Here is a 25,234-nt window from a genome sequence, read left to right on the forward strand (position 1 = left end):
AATGAGTTTCTCTTCAGGCCTCATCTTCCATACACAGAGGCAGAAAGCGCAGCCCAAACCCTCAGAACTCCCTGTGCTCCATCTTCCAAGTGCACAGCTGAGGGCTCTGCATGTCTTCTAGATTCCTTTCTGTTTTCTTAGAAATGAAAGGCCAATAATACTTGTTCCACACTTCATCTGCAGCACAGCAAGTCCTTGGAGGCAGATAGCATCTTACATTGGGATGCTGCCTAACCAACCAGGGGAAAACGCTGGCATCTCACCACGATGTTCTTCTGAAAGGAACATGGGGCTGCAAGGCTGCATGAGCAGAAAACAACATGTGTTCAAGCAATTAAACTGCATGACTAAGGGGAAACTAATGACACTCACAGCCCACACCTTCCCTATGCATGGGCTCCTGTCCCTGAGATGAGGGGCTGCCACGTTCTCTCAGCTGCTAAACACATGGGAGCACCTCGACTGTGTGATGCTGCTGCCATCAGGTGGTGACTGCTTTTGGATCAAGGATTTTGTGTTTAAAATATGTTCTTTAAAGCATGTCTTCAAATCCCTCACAGGCAAGTAGTATTTTATTCTTCATAAGCTTGCTGTCTGTCACAGAAGAAGAGGCAGTATGTTTTGAGGAGGAATTAGGAGTCGTTGGGGTGAGCACTGCACTCAGTTTTCCTTAAGGATCTCCTTTACGATGGTGCAAACACCTTGAGAACGTTTATTGTTGGCATACAGGAATAATGGGATCAGGCTGAGAATGGAGTGCTCTCTCTTCTTTCTCGTGCATCTGTTTATTTTTTTAGAGTCTCTACGTTTTTCCAAGTGCTATAGAATTCTTTAGTGATCCTGAAAAATGATTTTTGCACCTGACTCAATTATGCAGCACGAAAAGAGGATTCGTTCCATTGAAATCAGGAGTACTGCAGGGATACTGCTGACATAAGCACAAAAATATGTCAATGTAGGAAAATTTAGATTGGATATAGAGCTAATGTAAAGCAGAATAATATAAGAAAGCAATTTTCATACATTTAACTATTTTTACTCTCATTTTATACCCGTTAATGGAAGTAAATGTAGAGCTACAGGGGGGCTATAAGACAGAAGGAACATAGTCTTTAGCAGGGTCTGCTGTGATAGGACATTGGGAAATGGTTTCAGACTGAAAGGAGGGAGATTTGCATTGGATATAAGGAAAATGTTTTTTAAGTGTGATGAAGAACTGGAGCAGATTGCGCAGAGAGATGGTGGATGCCCCATCCTTAGAGACATTCAAGGTCAGGCTGGACAGGGCTCTGAGCACCTGATGGAGCTGTGGGTGTCCCTGTTCATTGCAGGGAGTCAGACCAGATGACCTTTAAGGTTCCCTTCCAACTCATACAATTCTGTGATTCCTTGATTCTACATTACATTACACCAACTGAGAGAAAATTTACCTTGCATTTGTATGAAAGATGGCACGCTGGTCCTTGAAAGCATCCTTGAAACATGTCAAGGCCAATATGAGCAAAGCGTTTTCCCTAACTAGGCAAAACTACCTGCTTTCGAACTATACAATAGTAATCGATTTGGCATGTGGTTGGTGATTCGAGATGATCTAGTAATTGATTTTAAAATAGATGCTAGCTGTCAAATAAGCATTTGTATTTATTTGATGTTTCACTGGGAATCCTTGGGGTTTTGCTATCTCAGAAGTCTTTTTGTTCTCATTTCCTAGACCCCCTTTTGCTTCTCTGATCTCTCTTCCTCTTATCTTCTTTTGATGCTTCCTACTGACAAATTCCTTTGAGCTTTCTTCCCCAATATAAGCCTTGGCCTTTATGTTAGACTTTAATTTCATTTTGCTTAAGATTCCTTTTTATTAACAGTTTTTTAAATAAGACTAAAATGCCATCAGCACACCAAATACTTAACAGTCTGAGCGTCATCTAAAAATTGCACAAACAAAACCATTGATTCTGCTTCCTGGAATCACTGTGCTTTAAAGCATCAGCATTAAGTTACAGACAAAGGTACGTTCCCTCTGTAAGACAAAACCTTGTTTAGTTCTTCAATTAAAAGTTAAAATACTGTGGAATTAGTGGGTCTGTTGATATCAAACTAGATACACTTGAATGTGTTTGTGTCTGCATGTGTGTGTGCATTTGCTTGCAGGAGAATCAAGCCATTTTCCATCTTTTTTGCCGCAAAGACAATGTACAACATTAAGAATATTGTTTTCATTCCTGAAAAAAATGCAGTGTCTGGAATGAGAAGCAGATTTTAATTGTTAGAAAGAAATTGATTTATTTCATAAGTGAAATGTCTTAAATGCCTCTACCCTTCTTTTGACCTCTGGAAATGAAGAAAGTCTCTGTTTTCCAGGTGCAGTTAAAAAACCATTCTGCTTAGTCTCCAAGGACACCTCCTCAGTAACTGAGGTTTCTTTCTGGAAGTTAGTGACACTGCAGTTTTTAGCCACAGCTCGTTTGTCTAACACACACCAGAGGACTGGGCTGGCCAAGCATCCTTGCCTTTTGCAAAACTCTGTTCCATTTAGCTTCTGCTTGAAAACTGCAAATCATTCATAATGTCTTTGTATATTAGAAGAACCTCCTGTTATGCCAGTGGATTTCCCACTCAGCCGTTAGTAAAAGCTTCACGGCAAGCCAGAACTTAAACAGGATGTCATTAATCAATAGTGTGACTCAGGACTGACAGAGAATGCGGAAATAGATTTATAGAAATGCTTGGAAAAAACGCACTTATTGGCCCTTGTGACAATAGCATTGATGTGCACTTATTAACATAGAGCTCAGCTTGCTGAGAGCTCTGCACAAGCCTGAGAAGCAGATTCATCGTGGAAATATCTGCAGAGATATCACAATTGCATCCTATGTTATGCAACAGTAAAACCAACTATTTGGATTTCCAAATGTCGCTCACAAAACAGGTTTTATCCCGTACCTGCTGATCACTACTGAGGTTCCAGAAATAAAACCCTGATGCTCATGGCCCTTCTTTGAGAAATGTATTACTTGAAGCAACACACAAGTCTTCATATTTATTGGTATTACAAGAACTGTTGACGTCAAATCTTCAAGCAGGCAGATGCTTCCTTTTATACACTTGCCGGGCTAGTTGTGGCTAACAAACTTACGGGAATATGCATTCAATTGCTGATCCATCCAGGGCTTGACAATAAGTTTGTAGAATCATAGGATCACCAAGATTGAAAAAGACCTGCAAGATTGTCTAGTCCAACTGTACAACATCTAATTGCTTCTTGAACACCTCCCTAGGCAGCCCATTCCAGTGCCTGACCACTCATTCAGAGATGAAACTTTTCCTAATACCCAACCTGAATCTCCCGTGGTGCAATTATTATTACCATAAACTAGGAGGTTACAAGGAATATATGGAGTATGTGGAGGGGACTTTGAAGGAGAACCTGGTTTCTTACAGGTGTAAAGTGGGAGCTGAAGTGACATTAGAAAGATCCAGATGTACTGTATGCAGCTGATTTTCGCATTGTGTGGCAAATACAAGTGCAAAGAAGTGTCCTCAAACTACTGCAAATCAATCTACTTTTGGCTGAAACTTCCTGGCATTAAGTACATTTGGTATTTCAAAACAATGCTCTCTGGTTTACTAAACCAACTGATCTCTTTAACAGTGTCAGGGTCCTAGCTTTCTTTCAAAGCAAAAGCTCATACACACAATTAAATCTGATTAACAAAGGATCACAAAACCTTTTATTTTGGCACTGAAACCTTTATTGGCATGTGACCTTCAGCAGAACTGCTTCCTTAAGTCTGAGGTCCCTGAGTAAAAGTTAGGTGAATGAAGTCATTCTTAATGTTAAAATACCAAAGATTCTTCTGCCATCCATTTTTCCCCTTCGTTTCTGCTTTTATTTATGTCTTTAATGATGTAGTAATAAAAAGTCAAGAGCAGCATCTTTTAAATAATAGGTGGGACAATGCAGCAAAACAAATCTGCCAGAGATATGCTTTCCCACATGATACTTGCAACTTCCTAGACATCTTCCTGATGCTTCTCATAGATATCCCCATTATATATGGTTAATTAATTTGTTATTTGTAGAAGCATAGCTCTTGAGAGTGATTTTCCCTTGCACTCTTCCTAACGTTACCTTGAGCACTGTCTCAAGACTAATGCAAGTCTGGATTAACAAAGGTTGCTCCATTTTATCTCCGGCATGTCTCATTGCCCATCTGTTCTCCAAGGATAGATCCAAGATTTTTTCCTTTAAAATACACTGTCTGGTGAATTTCTGCTCTTCAGACCGCATGGGCATTTTGGTTGCAGCATAGTAATCATAGGTTGTTATATTAACATGGTGGGTCTAAACTCTAAAGATCCTCATTCATTTTTTGAATGACCACAATAACAAGAGAGGGTGAAGCTGCTTGAACTTGTGTAGTTGAGTACCAGTGGTGAAAGTTCAGAAATGCTCTGAAGCCTATTTAATTCTTCATTCTCACATTAAAGTCATGGCACCTGTCGTCCTGCCCATCAATCTGTAGAGCATATGCAAGCCCTTCTGCTCCAGTTCAGATAGAAATGACTCATATGGTATTAAGCCTCTTAATGAAAATTAATTACATTATTGCCTTTTGCAAAATGGTAGATATAGAAAGCCAAGTTAGTGTCTTCCTCGTGTTGGTAGCTGAAGATACTTTGGGCAGAGCAAATTTATAGCTTTTCTGGCTATCTGTAAGTTGAAGTCATCTTTGCAATGAAGCGTATTAAATGATAAGAGAAAGTATTAGCGATTAAAAGGACTTTGAATTAATGTTTAATGAGAATTAGGTTCTGCCAGTCTTCAAAATAATTTCTTAGGATTGCAATCATCAAATGATCATAGAATCATTGAATGGCATGGATTGGGATCATCAGGTTCCTATTGCCATACCATGTGCAGGGGTTGCCAACCACTAGATCAAGTAGTAGCACCAATTGTCCAGGGCTCCATCCAAGCTGGCCTTGAACACCTCCAAGGATGGGGCATCTGCAGCCCCTCTGGGCAGCCTGTGCCAGCACCTCACCACTCTCTCAGTGAAAAACATCCCCTGACATCCACTTCCCCTTTTCCTATCACTATCTACATGTGTAAAAAGTTGAGTTTACTCCTGTTTATAATCTCTCTTTAAACACTGAAAGGCTACAGTGAGCTCTCCCCTCAGCCTTCTTTCCAGGCTGAACAAGCCCAATTCCTTCAGCCTGCCTCCTGGGAGAGATACTCCAGCCCTCTGATCATCTTCACGGCTCTCTTCTGATCCTGATCCAACAGCTCCTCATTTTTCCTGTGCTGGTGGCCCAGGCCTGGACACAGTACTCCAGCTGGTGCCTTACCAGAGCAGAGTAGAGGAGAACAATCCCCTCCCCTTCCCTGCTGCCACCCCTATTCTGATGCTGTCCAGGACACCATTGACCTTCAGGGTTCCAGGCGCACACTGCTGGCTCATGTTAAGGTTTTCATCAACCAGGACCTCTCAGCCCCTCTCAGCAGGACTACTCTCAATATGACTTTGTGAACTCTTTATGGAGAATTAAATCAGTATTCAGGTTCCCAAGGGAACCCAGCTTTTGCTACCATCAAATTCCTTATGTTCATATACAGGAGCACAGGACACAGGGCAGGAACTGCCACGCTTTTTATTCTATCACGAGTATGTGTTCTAATATGAATAATTTGATGCTTCTTGAGCAACGTAATTATGCTTAATAACTGATATATTCAGAGTAATTGTTATCACTTGTGTTCATTTGTGTATACGGCATAATTTAATGAGCATTTTTAATTAATATTCCTGTGACATTCTCCCTGTGCTGTGATTAGACTGGGATTTTCGTATCTACATGGTTTTCATTTATTGCTATCTGGTAATTCACACCTAATAGTCTTTTTATTTTTTTTTTCTTTTTTCCCTTTTTTTTTTCTTTTTTAAATTAGAGGAGATCTTGAAGACTCATATTGCTCATTGGTGGTCTCCTGATGGCACCAGGTTAGCATATGCAACAATTAATGCTTCCAGAGTCCCCACCATGGAGATCCCAGTATACACGGGCAGCCTTTACCCTACTGTTAAAACCTACCATTATCCAAAGGTAAGGGAAAATAAAACAAGCAGTTCTCTTGTTTTATTAAAAACAAACAAGCAGCAAGCTCATATTGTTTTTATTTCTTCTTGGTAGGCTCAGATAGGAGACAGTGTAATTGGACATATTCATAAGCAGTGAAAACAAACAGATCTAAAGAAAAATCAGCTGCTCCCCAGTGAATTAAGTCTGTATTTTTCTTTAGCTGTATTATTAAAATTTTCAATTTTCTGATCTAAGTATTAGTCATTCCTAATGTAATGAAAATAAAACGTTTCAGTTCTTGCTTTGTGCCTCCACTTGTGCTTCTGTTCTAAATAGGAGCTGACAATATCTAAAAGCCTACAGCAATCCTTAAAACATTTTGGCTCGTTATTTCTAAGAGAAGAAACAAGAAAGAAAATTGGGTGTTTGGATTCCTCTACAGTTTCCAGGATGTGTACTCTGCAGCACTGTTGTTTCTTCTGTCATTTCTTGCTTTGCGTACTGAATTCCTCAGAACTCAGAGATGGGTCCAAACTGAACCATAATCAAACAGGAGAGATACATATATGTAGGTTTTATGTAGGTTTCCTACAATAAAGGATGTATGGTATTGTAAATGCATTATTATAAACATATTACAACATTTACCATTATCATGATAGTCTGTTTTATTAAAATACATATATATATATATGTTTTTAGTTACCATGTAAAACAGCATCTGATACAGAAGTCAGAGGTGTGCTGCGTAGAATTTCACCTTTGTTTTGCCTTTCCACATCTCTGAGGTAAACCACCTTAGTTGTGCCTTCCCTATGAATGGCTGTGGTACCCATCCATAACCTTAACCAGGAGAGCACATTTTAAAGTCCATCATAAATCAAAACCATTCTGTGTTGTATTAGATATAGCAATTATTCTATTTTTACTTCATTTTATTTTGAAATCCAGGCTGGAATGGAAAATCCAACTATTTCTTTGCATGTGATTGGTCTGAATGGACCTACCCATGATCTAGAGATGATTCCCCCAGACGATCATAGACTGAGGTATGTGCTTTCTCATACTGGGATGCCCAATCTGGTTCTGTTAGGGTTTATATAAGACCCTGACTTTTTTGAGGTCATTTTACAGTTACTTTTTCTGCCACTACTGTCAAGTTTCACTTGGTGGGTAAATCTAGTTAAAAGTTTTCATATACATTTCTTCTTCCATGTGTTTTTATTGAGCGCTGTTCATTTTTTACTCAGAATGCCTGTGACCCAGTCTAACTCCAGAGTGGGCTTATTTTTAGAGCACTGAGCAGGATGTTGCAAAATCCATAACAACATTTTCATTTCACATCTAATCATTGACATTCAATAGGGATAGTTGTCTGTGTACTGTATGGGACACCATGGAGCAGAAACAAGGCAGATCTCTAATACAGAAATCATGAGATCACTGCTTTGTGAGTCAATCATGGGAATGAAATCAGAACATTCTGCAAATTCATTGCCCTGTCTTCATTAAAAAAAAAAAAATAGAAAGGAAAGTTCTTTGCTGCTTTTAGGGTAAGTATATTTGAGAAGTTGGCCTGCAGTTTAGCCAAGCACTTAGCCACCCATTTCTATTCAAGCAAGTGCTCCGATCTGTTTGCATTCAACAAGAGCTGGGAATTTGGCTTGGACTTCAGCCTACATCCAAAAGTGGTGCTACGTTTATAGGTCTGTGAGCACTTGAAAGGTACATCACATTGTTCCAGCCGGCTGTTGGTAAAGAAATATCTTTAGGCAATGCCTGGCGTACCTCCCTGCAAATCTTAGGGATTAGAGCCATTTCTGGATTACAGCAGCTTTGCCATACACTTGAAATAGCTTTACAGCATGACATCCTGCAAAAGAATTCTGCTTCTACATTCTGCTTCTACATCTGGTACCTGCAGTGACCCCTCTGCACAGCTCCATGATGCTTTCTGTGCATGTCAGACTTGATGCAACAAGGTTTTCATTGCCAGCACATCACTTACTCAAGTAGCAGCATCCGATCACAAATATCTGATTGCTAAATTAGGCTGCTGGATGGGCAGTCCCATTGCTAACAGATATATAGGTGTAGCACAGAGCTAATGGAACAGGCCAACTGTGAGGGCAGGGAAAGGTGCCCCTATTATGCATGAATATAGATAGAATCATAGAGTCATTAAGTTTGAGAAGGACCTCTAAAATCATCCACCACCTCCTTGGGCTGCTGGTGCCAATGCCTCACTGCTCTTTCTGAGCATGAATTTTTCCTAATATCCAACTTGAACTTCCTCTGGTGCAATTTAAGGCCATTACCTCTAGTTCTGTAAATTAGAGGTACATAAGGCCTCTGCCTGGTTGTTGTGCACACACTGTGTAGTCATCTGACAAGAGGATGAGAGGATGCTAAACCAGTGCAATCACTTATGCTGGAAGTTACCTTTCTTCCCGTTAGGAAAATTAGTGTCAATCTCAGAACAGGTTTCCACTGAATCACTCTGAATGGCTCCAATTCAAATCCAATTATGCAACAGCAGATGTATGACCTGCGAACAGATCAAATGGGCAGAGCTGTGTTTGCCTTTCAAACCAACAGCTTCAGGTCTGCAGGCTGCAATCCCAGCTCACAGTACCCAAATCACAACGTCAGAACTGGACAACATCATTTAATTGCAGTAATAAGTTGAGACTGCAGGCTCCACATGTCACTAATAAATTTGTGCTATGTGGCTGTGGGTGGCTGTAATTTATTGGCTTTCAATCAGTATTGTAAAACAGTGCAAAATATGTCATCATTAATTACCATTTTTAAATTCCATCGAAAACATGGTGATTTTCATCCCTGGAGCACATTACTAGTGCTGCTGGAGCAAGAGGAGTACGTTTTCATTATGCATATGTTTTCCAAGATGAGATTAATGCGATAATGTTTAAAGAAGAGACACGACGGGTGCACTGTACAGACAGTTACAGAAAAGAGTATCAGAAATTCAGGGGAGAATGATGGTCATAAGGATCTGGAGCATTTCAGTGTGCCCAGCGTGTTCACACAGATGACACATGGAGATCAGCGAGTCTGGGTGCTCTTTGTATCTGTATCCAAGTGTTTTAATACAGTCAATACAAGTGAAAATTAAGAGGAAAAACTCCATTTGTTTTGCTTTAGAATTAAAGGAAGTCGGAAATTTTCTGCAGAATTGGAGCATTTGTCAGGAGAAAAAATAAGTTATGATAGGGAGATTATTTGAAAGCAATAGAATGTCGTTTCAGAATCATTTTCCTCTTAAAAATCTTTCATTCTGAGCATTTTTGCCAGATTTTTTGCAATCCTATGCTTTGCTCTGAGAAGAAGAGAGTAAATGAAAGGGAAAAAGTTGTAGAACAACAGAAAACAAACAAACAAACAAAAAAGGTTTACTATTTAATGTCTAAATGGCACTTAATTTAATTTCAATGAAAGGCACTGGATCCATAACAGTGAACTGCTACATCAGTGTATTTCTTACATCACATTGGCATCTCAGATGGCAAATGAAGCACTCCCCTGAGTGCCGAAGTCATAAGAAATACATTCTCCTTCCTCAGCTCCCATAAAATCCAGACTGGGTCAGACAGCGCCTGGAAAATGCCCCACTCCCCTCCATTGGCTGCCCAACCAGTGCAGCTCTCAAAGTGCAGATGTTTACAATTAGCTGAGATGAATCACACCTTATTGTCTCGTTTTCCTCTGCAAAATGGGAGACATAAAATTTAGTTGTCCTACAAAAGAGATGTAAGGAGAAGTAAATTAAAGACTCTGAGACTAGAATAATAAGTACTCTAAAGTACGTGCCATTGTCTGCTCGCTGGGTGTCTGCAGGCTTCACAGAGGCTACAGACAGAAATTGGGTTTCCATGCCTATCTCTGGGGCAAAATAAAAGATATATATGTGACTTAAAATAATAATTAAAAGTTCCTGAGCAAGAGCCATGGCTCCTGTTTTCAAGCAATGACAAGGATATCGAAATTTAATATATATCTTTCAAACTTTAAATTGGATTTATGGAAAAAAAAAAAATGCTCCGAGCCACAAATGTACTGAATTCAGCTTCCTTTTCTGGGTGACTGAATTTGCTCAGTTCATTGTGAAGGGGAAGAAAAAGTGGTTTTACAGTTTAATTTTGCTTCAGTGCCTTTTTTTTCCTTCTTAGGGCCTATGCTCTCTCACTGATAGAGCGTAAAATTACGATTTTATTTCAAGTGCTGAATTTTCAGACTGCTGTTTTCTCACCTGGAAGTATCCTTCCTCCCAGTGTGGTGGATGCTGTTGTTGAGGCCTTTTGTTATTTATCCCCAGCCAAATTCAGGCACTAAATGTTACAGAAAACTACAAAATCAATTCCCAACTTGTTATTTTGCTAGAGAAGCGTGTCTTTGTTGCTGTTGCCCTTTTTCTTCAGTAAATGCAGGAGTGCTTGCCAGTACGCAGAGTACTCTCCAGTGACACAGCACATTAATTCCAAAGGGAACAACAATTCCTTATACATATTTTATAGCAAACAAATGAACTAATAAATTTTTATAGACTGTGTGCTGTGAGAAGTTGTATTATAACTTAAGGGTGTCTTTGGCCCACTCCGCCTGTTGGTGTATTAGAGCATTACTGGCTTTGTCAGCCCAGCAAGAGCTTTACCTTGAGACTGCAGTGCAGAGGTGGACATCTGTGAGCACCTCTTGGAAAGTGACCATCATTTATTTGTGATCTTGGATTTTCAAGCCCGGTCCAACCTACATGGGTTGCATCAGTCAATATTATATATTGCTGAATTTTACTATGTTTTCTTGGGCAAGATATTGCTTACAGGACTGTGCAGCCCACAGTAGTGATTCACTGTGGGTTTTACTAGAGCCTGAATATGTCCAACAGCAGAGAATGGCGTAGGGAGTGTGGCGATGACATTTTGATGATGTAAAATGTCACATCTCTACTGACTTCTTTTTGACAACCCATTGTTACTGCTATGCTGAAATCCAGCACCTCTCTAAAACACATCCTTCCTGCTGCTGTCCTTCTGATTCAACACGTGTAGATCAGGGACATCCAGAGATGGTTAACTCTTCATAAGCATAAGGAGCCTTTCCATTGGTGGTGATGGGTTTGAGAATGGCAATTGTTTGCAATTTCTTTTCCACCGGTGCATAAATTTGTAGCTCCAGGCATTTCTGTCCTTCTTGGAAGACTGAATAGCTTGAAAGGTTCTTTATCTCTGCCTGTGGGTCTTTGTAAATGACTTTCAGAAATGTAAGATAAAACACCCGCACAACCCTAAAAATGTCATTGTTAGGGGTTGAAATCCATACATAAAGAAGCCCAGAGACATCTAGACTCACTGTTTTAATAACCAAAAACACCTCTGCGTTTTCAGGGACTATTACATCACCATGGTAAAGTGGGCTACCAGCACCAAGGTGGCAGTGAACTGGCTGAACAGGGCCCAGAATTTCTCCATCCTGACACTGTGTGATGCGACCACGGGCGTCTGCACCAAGGTAGGGAGAAGAGCCTGGAGGTCCTTGGCCACCTACACCTGGGGAGAGAGTGTTCCAGCCATCTCACTTGGGGACATGTCCACTGGAGCATATTTATTTAGGCAGAGAATATAAATGATGTTATTAATATGTTACAAATTATGTAATTAATTGTAGTTAATTAATGCCTTCAGTGGATATACTAATGAAAATGTATACATAATTAGCAGACACTATCTTTTAAACCAGCATGAATATTTCTGTAGTAGGAAGGAGAGATATGCAGTAGAGTGTATCTGTCCCTATGCTTAGATATTCTATGCATTGAGCACAGTACAGAGTCTTTTCTTTACAACCTTTGTTTCAACCTTTATTACTAACAAATTCTATTTCTTTGGGGAATAATGTGACTTTGTTCTTCTGCACAGCTTTTCAGGTTCAATCCAACTGCGCTTTGCACTGATAAGCAACATGTAATACATGCCAGGAATGCTATTTAATGATCTTGTTTTGTTTTAGAAACATGAAGATGAAAGTGAAGGCTGGCTGCACAGACAGGTAATAGTGATCTTCTCTTTGTGGTCAAACTTTTGGCCATTTTTTTTCCTTTATTTTTTGTTTTTCTCCCAAAGAACAAAGACAGATTTCTAGAAATAAGAAAGATGCCATGGTTTGTGTTATATAAAACAGTTCCCCAGTAATAAGAAAGCATGATGTGCCTAAGGTGTCACCTTCTCTACTGAGCACAGAGTTCTCAGTCTAAGATTTACTGGGGTTTGAGACAGAAATCAGATGTTGATGGTAATCTGCCCATTCATGGAGCTGCCTCAGAGGTAGTCCTTCAAATCCTGCTGTGAGACTGACGGTGAGACTCAAGGACTGTGGTGGTTGTTTTCTGGTCTTCCAGACTGGAAAGAAGTCTAATGTTGAAAACAGCGTTTAATTAAAAGAGCTGATGTCCATTTCCAATCAAAATCATGCAGATAGGATATTAAGTCATTGAAGCTAAATTTGACAAAATTATCTTTTACTCTGCAGCTGTTAGCAGATGTAAGAAAGGTAAAAAAAAAAAATAAAAAGATATTAAATTGTCTGTGGGGCAGCTGAAGGCTTACATGAATCCCAGAATGAGGAAAAACTGTCTGGTTATGTATAATATCCTGTTTTAACAGACATTCATTTCACATAATCCACCTGACGCTCTCACTTTTGTCTCATACGACTGCTTCGTGTTGCTATGTGCTGCCACCATCCAAATGAAATAACACTAAGATGAAAGTAAATCCCTATAAATTCACTAGGTATGTACATATATAGTGAATTTAAAGCCCCAAAAGATTTTTTATTTAGGGATTTTTTCCTTTTTTTTTTTCAGATTTTTTTTAACACCTGCTTATAGATTTATATGCTGTAGATTTTCAGCATGTAAATCTCTAGCTCATGTATAACACTTCCCCAGCAGGCAGTTTATGAAGGGATCTCAGATTTCATTAAGCTGTTCTTTAGAGAGAAGTTGCTGATATGAACTCAGACACAACAAAGAACTGTTTTTCATGGAATAGGTGAATGTCAGACATGGGAGTATGTCACAAAAAGATCTTTCACTGCATTTTCAGATTTAAAATATATCCCATTTTTGTAGCGGCTTGCTTAAAAGGTTCAAGAACCTGTAGAAACAGCAATGCATCACTTCACAGCAAGAGCAATGTTTTTTTCTGTTCCTACGTCTGTCCTCCAGCATTGCTCTATGTCTGATCCAGATTAAAATTGATTTTACAGAGGAAATAGATTTTGTGCTCCAAGCATTTCAAGTAATCTTTTGCTGTATTCAGGTATAGAGTGAAAATACTGCCAAAGTATTCTTTGTGTTTACGCCACCTGTGTTAGCTTAAATAGATAACGAAATCTTCAAAGACAAGTCATGAGAAAAATAAACTGACCGTATTTTGTATATTTTTTTAATAATAATTAAAAAAAAGTATTTCAAAGAGTTATTTTATTTAATAAATCTGAGAAGATTTTTAATCCTTTTCTTGCTATTCAGTGGGACCTCTATTCTCCTGAAGCCCAGAGCAGTGTATTAGAACTTGTGCTTTACACTGCTGTGCTTCGTTACCCATTTACCTATTAAACATACAAGCATTAATAGATGGTGTTTTGTCCTGAATATCTATTAAAATAATTGCCAATTTCTAACCAACCTGTTCCAAAGAATTAGTTTGTATTACTGCAAACATTGTATACCTAGTCTGAGGTCAAAAAAGTATGTTTATTATAACCAATTGTGTCAGGCATTTCATTACTGAACTAAGATAACTCTTGTTACGGATGCTTTTGATATTATTCTTCAAAAGCTTTCTTAGAGTCTGAAGAAATACAGAGCTTTTTCACCTATGTTTCTGACAACAAAATGACTTAAAATTCCAGTTTTGACTGAGCATATGATTACTAGAATAACTGAATTTTCTGTATTTACCTTTTACTCTATGACACATTAATCTAAAAAAAATTGGAAGGTTATTTTCATGCCATGGGTGTCAGAGTATGAGAATAATGTGAGAATGATGTGAAAATGTCAGCTGTTAGTGCAATTCCCCCAACCTCTTTAAGAAGATGAATCACACATTTGACAGCCTCTGAAGGAGACCAGAAGTGTGACTCAGCTCAGGAAGAAGAGTCCTTGGTTGATATATTTCAATATACGTGTGGGCCAAGGACCCATTTCAGTCCTGTAGTCTACATTGTGGTCATAGAGTCAGTGGGCCTTGAGTGTGATTCAGCCCACCCTGAAGAAGACATCAGCGTGTTCCATTGGCCAAACCATCTGAGAATTAGCCAAAACATAAATCAAAGAATATAGATGTTTACATCATTCCTTCAAATACTGCTTTGCAGTTCTCCGGGCACATCATTTAAAAACTGTACAGTAACTTTACCTTTTACTTAAAGTTCACCTTCCTAGATCTTCCTAGAACAGATGCAAACTTAACAGTTGGCTGGGGGAGAGAAAAACTGTGAAATAACAGAAGATACTAAAAATGGGCACGAGCAAATCTCCGAGGATAATGTAGTTGACTTTTTGTCAGCTGTGTGAAATACTGGGACTTTTGACTTAGGGCACATAACTCACAAAGTTGATTTCTATTTCTTTTTTCGCAGTAACTGTTTGTTAGCTCCATGAAACTTAATAATCTGTACATGGAAGGTCATAGTAAATGATCCTCTTTTCCATTATGGGCTTCAGTGCATGAATGAATTTTATTCAAGCCCCAAAATGTTGGAGAGTTCTCTTCAACATAGGCCAATAACAATATTGTTGTCACTGTGTGGCTAAACAATGGGATTAATTACTCGAAGTGCAATGAGAAATGCACACATTCTTCTAGAAAATATCTGTAATTCCTTGTCAGATGATATGGCCGAGATTTTCAAACCTTTTGATGAAAAAGAATGGGTACAAGTCCAGTAAAGATACTTAGGGATTATGGAAGATTTTACTGCTTTTATTTATATCCTTCAAGTTCTCTGCTGAGAAAACCAGTGTAAAAACCAAACTGGCCTTGTTTCATACCTTTGCTTAGATATACAAATTCTCTGAAATGACAGTTACAGCTGTAGAAAGTTTTGTTTGTATTTCTGTAAAGAAGCCACTTCTAGTTAGCAATTATGATGGTCATATAAAGAAAAAAAGACAGCAAAGGAGAATTTTCTACAGCACCTGGCGTAGGTAAACTTTACTGGCATTTAAACCGGATTATTTACTTAATCGTGATGGTGAGCTGAATAAATTTAATTATAAATCAGGGTGCAGTTCCAACTTCACACAAAGCTGTGGGTTTTGACAGTGATGTCAGTGTAATCAAGAGATTGACACAAAATAGTTTGTAGACATATAACTTCTGAAAGTGCCTGTGTGGACTGGCTGGCCTCCCCTGAGCACCTTTGGGCTCCATTTTGCTTTGCAGTCTTCCTGTCCTCCTAGTGTTTCAGGTCATTAAGATGAAGTAGAAGACTTCTGAGAAAGGGAAAAGCCATCAGTGGAGTGATGGCAGACAACTGGGTTATTCAGATTAACTGCTTTCCTTTTCAAAACTTGAAAGTGAACCAGAAAAACTCCTTAAATAAGTGACATTCACAATCAGTAACACACAGCAGAGCAAAACTTAAGCCAGATTTCAAAGAGTCCCTCCAAAAGCACATTAAGCACTGTACTCTGAAGGAGCAGGAAGCAGGGAGGATATTGCACGGAGAAGCACAGACCAGCTGGGAAATGCTTCCTGCAGAGCTGCAGTGTGGTGGTGTTTGACCTACACAAATCATATCAACTGCAGCTCAAGGCAAGCTCTCTTCCTGATAGCCGCCAGCTTGCCATCCAGGATAAGTCAACATCTCTGTCACAGCCTTAAACAAGGTTTTGTCTGCACTGATAAGTTGTCTTTCCAACAAGAACATGCAAAAATCTGTCCCATAGCATCAGGCGAGTGATAAAGCCTGATGAAGGGATGAAGTCTAAGTGAACCTCAGCAGATGAATCTGCTGAAAGGCCGCTCTCACTGGCAGAAACATGCTGTTGGAATATATAATGCATGAGGCACAGATAGAGAAACGAGGGGCGAGCTCTCTGACAGGCACCTCCGTTCTGGTGGAACAGTAGATTTGCCCATGTTGTTTTTCAAGGAGTTTTCTTCTGTCGTTCAAGACATTTGGAGATAATGTTGTTTCATATTTCAAGTTTCTGTACAGTGTCAGAAACAAATGATGCCATTATTTCATTCAGCGAGCTGTAAATGGGAATATTTTAAAATATAATGAAATCCTTAGTGTAAGAAAATAAGAAAAGCAAGCAGTTTGAACACCAAGCACAGTGTTGCTAAAACCAAGAAATAGTGGAAAATAATTAATCAGTGAAGAGATGGTAGCAAATTAATACACAGAAAGAACTTTATGAAAAATAAAAATACTTATTTTTGCCAGGTGCATTTGCATCAGCATTAAGTCTCCCTGTGTAGCGAAGTTCTGTTTCAGTGCAGAGCTAAAGCAGAAAGCTGAGGTTTGGTAAACATTGGGCCCAGAAAAGGCTCAACATTAACATCCCTGTTACCACAAAGGAGCCATAAAGATGAGTCAGTGCAGGCAGGGCTCAACTGGTCCCCAGGAAAGGTTCAGCAGAGGTTCAGCTCATGTGTTATGAGCTATATTCATCATTCTATTTTCTGTATTCATCTCATCTATTCAACATGCAAAGGAGCTTCAACCAGCCCATTCCCTTCACACAGAGCTACTGTGACACACCGTATGGACCATCCTTCTGCCCTCCCTTGTAATCTGCTGTTCAGATATCTCTTGCACTGGAGATGTCCCACATGCCTTGGAGTTCCTCTACGAAAAGGAAAACAAATATATTTCCAGGAACTGCTCACTTGCCATGTGTGTGCTCTGAGTTGCTCGCACCAAGTCCCTTCTATCTCAGGTTGAATATTTTAGTCACCCGGTAAAAGTCAATCACCACGTTCACCTGGGAGCTCTGTGTCAAAGGCAGTTTGGCAAGAATACCCTTCCCCTCATAAATACTTCAGCGAAATAAATAATTGTCAGTGAGCAGGAAAAGGCAACAGCTGCTGTAGTGTGCTGTTAGTTGTGTTTCCTCGAAGACAGGAATAGATCAGTTCTTCCAGCAGAGTAAACAAGGTTTGACATACTTGTGCCAACGAGCTTCACACCATTTCTGAAGGCTTTACTCCAGCTGCTGAGAGCAGTCAGCTGTATGTATACGCTTTGGGCTTTGCAAATGGAAGTTGACTTTACACCCAAGGGTCCTTCCTTCCTGCTCATCTCCCTGTCTTCCCCCAGCTGAAAGGTGTCAGCTTCCCAAGAGCACAGACACAGTAGTTTCCAAAACAATCTCCAGTTCTCAGCAGGTTTACTTCACTTGCCTTGGGTTGCTGTTAAAGGGCACTCTCTGCTTCGCTCTAAATTAATTTCACAGGGTTTAGTAGCATGGATCAATTTAATGGTAACATAATCCTTAATTTTGCTGTTTACAGAATGAAGAGCCAATTTTTTCCAGGGATGGTCGGAGGTTTTTCTTTGTGCGAGCCAGTCCCCAGGGAGGACGCGGGAAGTTCTACCATGTTGCCATGTCATCATCACAGGTGAATGGCTCTCTGCTACACCTGCAGCAGAAAGCAATGAAAGCAGTGTCTGTGCTCGTATCAGATCAGGTGGTGCAAGAGTAGAATGTTGGACTTGTGCATAAAGGAGAGCATTCAGTGACTGCACATAAAACAATACCAATTTCTGACTGAGATACTTAGGATAAAAAAGTTTACCAACTTTCTCTTTTCAAACAGTATCACTGCTTTACTTTGCTTTGTTTTGTTTTCTAATGCCTTCTTAGTGTAAATAAGTAAATCCCTTCACTGCCATAAAGGATTAATCTGAAACCTGTGGACATGCCGGATTAGAGGAAGGGATATGAAGCAGTTCTATACTGAATTTATCCTGTTATCTTTAGAAGAGTTATTTTGACTATGTATTATTTATATTTATGTGGGGGAGCTGGTGGAAATTTCAGGTGCTTGGTAACCCTGGACAGGTAGCAGAGTTTAAGCAGCTTCCTTCATCAGAACAGAAACATAAAGAGAAGCTTTGCTTAGGTAGCTTCTTTTAAGAATAAAAACATTGAATTCTCTTTTATTTCTGGCAGCCCAACAGCAGCAGCGATAACTTGGAGTCCATCACATCTGGCGATTGGGATGTGACAAAGATATTGGCCTATGATGAAAAGAGGCATAAAATGTAAGTAAATTTTGGTGTGACAAATCAGTCATCCCATGCTTAGCAGCGGGCTGTTGGCTTAGTTACAGTGAAGTGTGTGCATCTGAAATGTCTGAGCACAGGAGATGAAGACAGCAGCCTCTGACTCTGCTTTGGCTTAATCTCTTGCACCATTGCAAAGAGTTTGTCTTAGATTTATTTTCTCTGTCCACTTCAAACCTTTCTGTGACTATAAAATGCAGGATAATTTTCTATTCGGGAGTGATTTGTCCTACAGCAACTTCAGATGTTAAGCTCTGAAAGAAGGAGGAGTATTTTCATTGACCTACCCAATTTTAGAGAAGTCCTTTATTGACCTTCAGATACATCTGTGCATTATAGGAACAGTGGTTAGAACACACACACACACACACACACACACACCCCAAAAAACACCTTGTCAGTTATGCTTGTAAAAGAAATTCTGTGTTATTTTATTATGCAGAAAGAAAATATTTCAAAGTTTTTTTTGGACTCAAAATGCCTCATAGAATCCTTTGCATGCAGAGCCTTAGTTAGATAGGAGATTGACTTCTTGGTTTCTTTAGGTCATTGAAACATCTGAATAATGACTCTGTAATATGATGAACTTTGAATGATCATAAAGAACACAGCATAAGGCTCCTTCAAGGTGTTGGTTGCCCTCAATTACTAGTAGCTCCAATGTGAAAAAATGGTCATTATGACTTGGCAGAGCAGAGTAACAAACTTGCAGCAAAGCTCTTACCTGTTTTTCACAGTCCACTCAAGTGGAAAATACTATGTGCAAATTATGCAATCAAAATATACATTGAAGCAAATGCAGCTTATTGGAAAAAGATCAGCAGGGCTGAATGTGCTATTTGATGTGTTTCCCACATGGGCACATTATTTGCTCCTGTGATGTTTCAGTATTTACATGAAGCGTATTTGGAGCATCATTCTGGACCCTGCATGTTGACCACCTCCAGCAGCATCGGCACATTCAAGGTGAACAGAAACTGCCTCACTGTCCCTGCAGTATGGCTTGTTTGGTATTTAACCAGAAAAAAAAAGCCTTGACCACAATCTCAGCACAAAAATTGGGCAACAAAGCACTCTTCATTCATACTCTGTCCTTTCTGAAGGTTCAATTCTCTTTTTCAAAGAAGATATTTCAGTGCGTTTCGCATCAGATTCTGGTTAGCTCGCTGGGAAAAGAATAAAAACAGAGTAAAAACTAGTTCCAGATAATAAGAAAATTTGCTCAAAGGTAATTTTGCACTGTAGACCTTGATGAGAAAATGGAAAGGTTGTTACCTTTATCCCTTGATCCTTTTTTGATTCACTGGCATCAACAGTCCATGACCTACATTTTGCCTTTGCGTGACCAAATGACTCTGTGAATGAAGATGTTATATATATGATGCTTGTAAACACACCTACTAATTCAAATGTCTTTTTGTTGTTTTGTTTGTTTGTTTTAAAGTTATTTCCTCAGCACAGAAGATTTGCCAAGAAGGCGGCATTTATACAGGTCTGTAGTTTGTTAACTTCACATCCAGAGCATGAGTCACAACATAAGAGACTGCAATAGAAACTGTCACTTATCTGATTGTCTTTAGCGGCATTGCCGCACCTTGCAGCGTATCAGCGGAACAGAGCAGCGTAATGGTAGTGAACTCAACGACAAACATCTGGAAATGTCTGAAATTCAGCAATTTTCTCATTTTCTTGAAAATTTAAGATTAGTCTGAAGATTGATAACCTGTTGTAAAACTTTCCAACAGAACTGCTTAACACTTGAAAGAATCCAGAATTACAGAAACCACAAATAGGAATCGTTTCTATTCTTCCAGACTGCAGTTTTCATTAGAGTTTAATAGCACCTCACCTGTTCAGGAAATTGAAAAGAAGAAGCAAAATGCAATGTTTATACATATGTTTGTGGGTTCTTTTTGTTTCATTTTGAGGTTTTTTTTGCAATTCTAGATGACATTAGTGTCCTCAAATACCAGTACAATGAGCAGAAGGTTAGTTTATGGCCAGCTATAGGTAATATAGCTATCAAGAAGTATTGCAGAAATAGATAATAAAAGAGAGGAAAATCGAATTCAGATTGTAACCATTTGGGAATCATTATTTCCTTTTATTTTTCTTCTCAATGTTTGTAATCAAGGGCAGAACTGATGATGGCATTGACTGATAAGGGACTCTCAGTACATTTGTCCTTTCTGACATGATTTCATAGTTGTTTTATTTTTTTTTCCTGAATGGGAAAGAGACTGGAGCAAACCACATTATCTGCAATTCAATTCAATCATGTTTTCCTTCTGTAACCTCTATGCCTGTTTGCTGCATTCCACACTTTTCTGAGTGCAGTTCAGCTCAGTGTTTATTTTCTTAAAGAAAAAAAGGTGAAGGAGAAAAAAAAAGCCATATCAACTATTAATTTCTAATGAAAGATGCAATAGGAAGTCAACTGAGTCCAGGTGCTATGGCTCAAGAAACCTCCCTCACTTCATTTCCCATACTGGTAATGAGGAAAGAGGGAAAGAGATGCACAAAATTTGAACATCCTCAACCTTACGTTTATTGCCCACTGACATTGGCCTCACTTTAAGCATTTGATTTTCTCTGCTGGGTAGTTTGATTCTCTCTTGTCCTTGTCCAAAAAAATCAGCTCAGAAGCATTCTTGGCCTACATTTGTTATCCAAGGTCCGCTGAAGATAAGGCAACTTGTATCAAATGACAGTCTGGTTTTGACAGGGGGTTTTTGTTTCCTGTTTTGGATCTGATTTAATAGATTGCAAGCAGAATGATTTGAAAGCCAGAAACATGATCTCAGCCTAAACAAGATCCCCAGAGCATCTCAGTTGAATCTTCGGTGGCCCTAAACAAGTTGTCAGCTTCATCTCTTTCTACCTTGAAAAGGCAGTAAAATCAGTCACCTGCCTCTCAGGAATACTGGAAAGAAGCATTGTGAGGCTGAAAAATGCCATAGCAGTGCAAAGCTGTATTTAATAATATTTGCTAATGGTCTATAATTCCTTCTTCAACCAACAGTAGGCTCCCAAGAAGTCTTTCTGAGCATATGAACAGGCCACATTACCTTCATCAAAAACAGACTCCGTAAAGCAGTGTTTTTCTTTCCACTTGGACATTACAACAGCAACTATTTAAATTCCTGAAAATACCCTCAGCCCCAAAGGCAGCTGCTAGCAAATCAAACCAGTGAGGCAACTAGTAAGAAACTTCAAGAAGGCAGTTCCAGGTCTTTATTGCCTGCTATAAAATGAGTTGGTGTAAAAACACTACTCCTTTTTTTTCATGCTTTCATTGACTAAATTATAGCTTCCTCTTGTGGAATTGCAACAATGATCCTGCATACCCACCTGACCTTGCAAAGATAGACATCGGTATCCGTTTATATACTGTCCATTCAAGCAAAAAGAAAAAGAAAAAAAGCCATTACTGCTATTTAAACTCAGCCAAATGGAAATACTTTGTCTCTTGCTAATGTTGGGCACATTATATTTATGTTCTTGTTCTGTAGTAAAGTGAGATTCAAATAATGTTGCTTCCAGATAACATTTGCTCAGTGACCTTCACAGAATTATATTAACTTTTTTTTTCAGTGCAAGCACGAATGGGAACTTCAACAGGCAATGTCTGTCTTGTGATCTGATTGAAAACTGTACATATTTCAGTGCATCATTCAGTCACAACCTGGAATACTTCCTATTGACATGTGAAGGTACGTGGGAATTAGTTTTGTGGTTGTTATGCCTATGGATAGCATTTAGACACGGATATCTTCAGATGGACCTGTGGGTAGTTTTGAAAGACTGACCCTGAGTACCTGGATGACTTTACTTTTGAAGCTTTACTCTTAATATTTGTTTTTCTTTTATGTGTTTTATTTTGCTGTTGTTTTTAAACGATAAGGCAGATGTGTGAAACCTGTTTCTACACACATCTTCCTACTGAAGTCAGAGGTAAGTACCTTCAGCCAGTCCAAGCATCCTTAAGTTAAAATAAGACAAGAGGAGATAAAACACTAGAAAATTTGTGAGAGAGAAACCAGTGAGGTGGGATCAACCATGGGCAACTGAGAATGAGTTCCTGACACATTAACTCTAAAACATGCTTTACACCAAAAAATATAGATGGACTGTATTTTGTGAGACGTTTATAGGTAGACTAAAAGCACTTGGTGATACAGTGTAATGAAGTAGCATTGTTGGTACAATGGCCTAATTAACCTAATAGACCACCTGCAGATCTGTGAATCTATAGGTATGGCAGCCATATGTGGAGAACTGTCATTTTCCACTAAATATTCAGTGCTGCAGTGAATGTTACTGTGTTTATAAAGTTTATCTCTTGACAACAAAAGACCTGAATATTTTTCTTCTTGTTTTTATTCCAGGAAAATTGCCATTAGTGTCCATTTTCTTTCACCAAAATAATTGTTTTGCTGTAATCAGAAGCACCTGTGAATAACAGCATTAAGTTTCTAAAGGGTCTTATCAACTGTTGCAAGGGGATGTGTTCATATTGTGTTATATCTCATTTACAAAAGCCATGTAGTGATACCTAAAGACATTAATGAGTTTTATTAGTATGTACATTAATCCAGGTACACAAGATAATGTTTTTCCACAATGAACTGTGGACTGGATCCTCAGCTGCTGCAAACAGTACCTCCATTATCAGGTTATTAGAGTTACATCTGTTTACATCTACTGAATGTATTTTGTCTGAATGTTAATTATGTGAGGCTAAATTGTCAAACTCTACTCTCAGTGCAATGCCAGTACCACATAGTTTGTACTGTGGGGCTACTGTCAATGCCTCCGTTCAGATAACTTTGCAAAATATGATTATATGAGAAAATAGATCCTGAAAACTTCCATTTTCAGTGATATTATAGAAGTACCAATCCATTAAATTAGGTGGAGTCATTACTTCCTTACATAACTGGAAGTGGGAGCTTTGTCAAGTTCTTACTTTCAAGCAGTTTATAGGAGTGTTTCTTCTTGGCACATTTCATGCAGGATTGGTTCAGCATCAGGTAGCTGCTGCATACACATCTGCAACAAAGTTAACCACTCTTGGTTCCTATTGTAGCTCATGTGGGTATAGTGGAAATGCTAAGTCATGTCCTGAAGCGATGATTGAGCACCTGGTGGGAAGGCAGGGCCAACCCAAGGGAGCTCAGCTGCATGCAATACACCTGAGTGACCAGAAGGAGTGGAGCCAGGATCCACCCCTTCCCAGACCTCATTGAGGGGTTGGCAGTGTAGGCAAGGGTATCTTGCTGGAGATCTCCACCTACCTGAGGCCTTCTAAGGGTAAGCAGGTTTATTTCTTTTGTTTCTATGTCCATGGCAGTTTCACCTGGGCTTGTTCTCAATTGCTGAAGCCTGGGAATTTGTTACCCTGCTATCACTGCTGTGCTTTCCATCGTATTGCAGCGAGTCTGATGAGGGAAATCATCACTTTTGTCTGAAAAGCAGATTTATCAAAAATAACTACTCCATATTTTTTACTCTGACCAGGAAATCAAATTTTCTCATTTGTCTAAATGAAGATTTCATGGGTAAATATTTATATGAAGTTTTCCATGTCTTGAAAACAATTCCTGGGCTAATTTAGAGTCTTAACCTCCTCCATACATCAGTTTCACTCTGTCTTGCTTTAATAACTCACTTTGTGATCTTAAGTTAAAAGCTACAAGGCATTTAGAGATGCAGACACAGCTTTGGCTCACATTAAACTCTTTAGAATAGATGGTAAGTTTTGTGAGATTTGTTTGATCAACATGTTTATAAAGTATTTTATGATGTTTAAATGAAGGACACTGGAAAGGGAAAACAGATATTCAAAGGCAAAATAAGCTAAAGCACAAGAAAGGTCTGGCACTGCTAATGTAATCCCAAGGTCAGAAATTCTACTCGCTATTTCAGTACCTTGGGTGCAGTATATAGTTTTCTCATTTTTGCTCTCCAACAGTGCTACCTAGTGCAGACCGAAGTGGGAAAAGTATGCCATAATGAAAGGTAACCTCTCTTCCAGGAAAACAGTGTAATGCTTACTGTCAGTAGGCAACCCTTATTGCAATCGCTCAGTCCCAGAAGGCTAGTTACCTTGTTTTTCATCTGATTTTATATGCTCATAATTGAATTACTGTAGCAGGACCTAAGGAAACATGATGTTTTGCAGACTACTCTTACATTATCTCCTCTAGACACTGTCAGAAAAGCAATATGTGCTGGAGCAAGGTCACTCCTACTGTCCTTTTCATCATAAAATATGGGCTTGTCCTTCTCTCTCCTGTTATGAACTAGCACAGCCTCTGCCAATGAGACTCTGAGATAAGCAGGAGAAAAATTTGGATGGAAGGGTTTTTCCACTTCATACTTAAATTTTATTGAGGATGGGGTTTTCTCATCTGGAATATAATGTAAAATTCAATTACGTAGAGAAAAAGGTAAGAATTTGCAAGTTTCGGCTGTGGCAAGCAATGTATTCCTGTTTATTTGATGAGGTTTGGGCATAGAAAGTGCAAAGCTGAATGACACCAAGCCAGTAATGCACTGAAGCCCATTTTTTTGGTGATAACCCCTTCTTCTTTGCAAGAATGAAGCTTTACCAAGGGCTGTAATGAGCTCTGCATTGTTTTAGTGTTTCCATTTTAAATTGGTGTTCTTCATCTTCAGTAGCTCCTTCCCTCACTCCCCACCACTATTAAAACTTCAGTGTTAATGCTGCATTCATGAGGGAAGAAAGGATGTGCAGGCACTTTTGTTGCAGGCTGTCTTGTACCCTAACACTCTGTGGAGCAGTTTTGATTCCAGT

At 39.1% G+C, this 25,234-nt stretch overlaps 1 protein-coding gene across 5 annotated transcripts in view; it reads left to right on the forward strand.

Annotated features, from left to right (window-relative positions):
- The window catches only part of DPP6 (dipeptidyl peptidase like 6), a 445,939-nt gene that overhangs the window by 396,765 nt on the left and 23,940 nt on the right, over positions 1-25,234 (forward strand). For all 5 annotated transcript variants that reach the window (XM_015852842.2, XM_015852845.2, XM_015852841.2 and 2 more), the window contains exons 9-16: positions 5,954-6,108; positions 7,036-7,133; positions 11,493-11,616; positions 12,115-12,153; positions 17,640-17,747; positions 18,302-18,393; positions 19,859-19,906; positions 22,009-22,127. In XM_015852842.2, coding sequence (XP_015708328.1) covers positions 5,954-6,108; positions 7,036-7,133; positions 11,493-11,616; positions 12,115-12,153; positions 17,640-17,747; positions 18,302-18,393; positions 19,859-19,906; positions 22,009-22,127 — 783 coding nt within the window. The remainder of the gene's footprint in view (positions 1-5,953; positions 6,109-7,035; positions 7,134-11,492; positions 11,617-12,114; positions 12,154-17,639; positions 17,748-18,301; positions 18,394-19,858; positions 19,907-22,008; positions 22,128-25,234) is intronic.

Source organism: Coturnix japonica, chromosome 2 (genome assembly GCF_001577835.2).
Source record: "Coturnix japonica isolate 7356 chromosome 2, Coturnix japonica 2.1, whole genome shotgun sequence".
In the NCBI taxonomy this organism is placed as follows: Eukaryota; Metazoa; Chordata; class Aves; order Galliformes; family Phasianidae; genus Coturnix; species Coturnix japonica.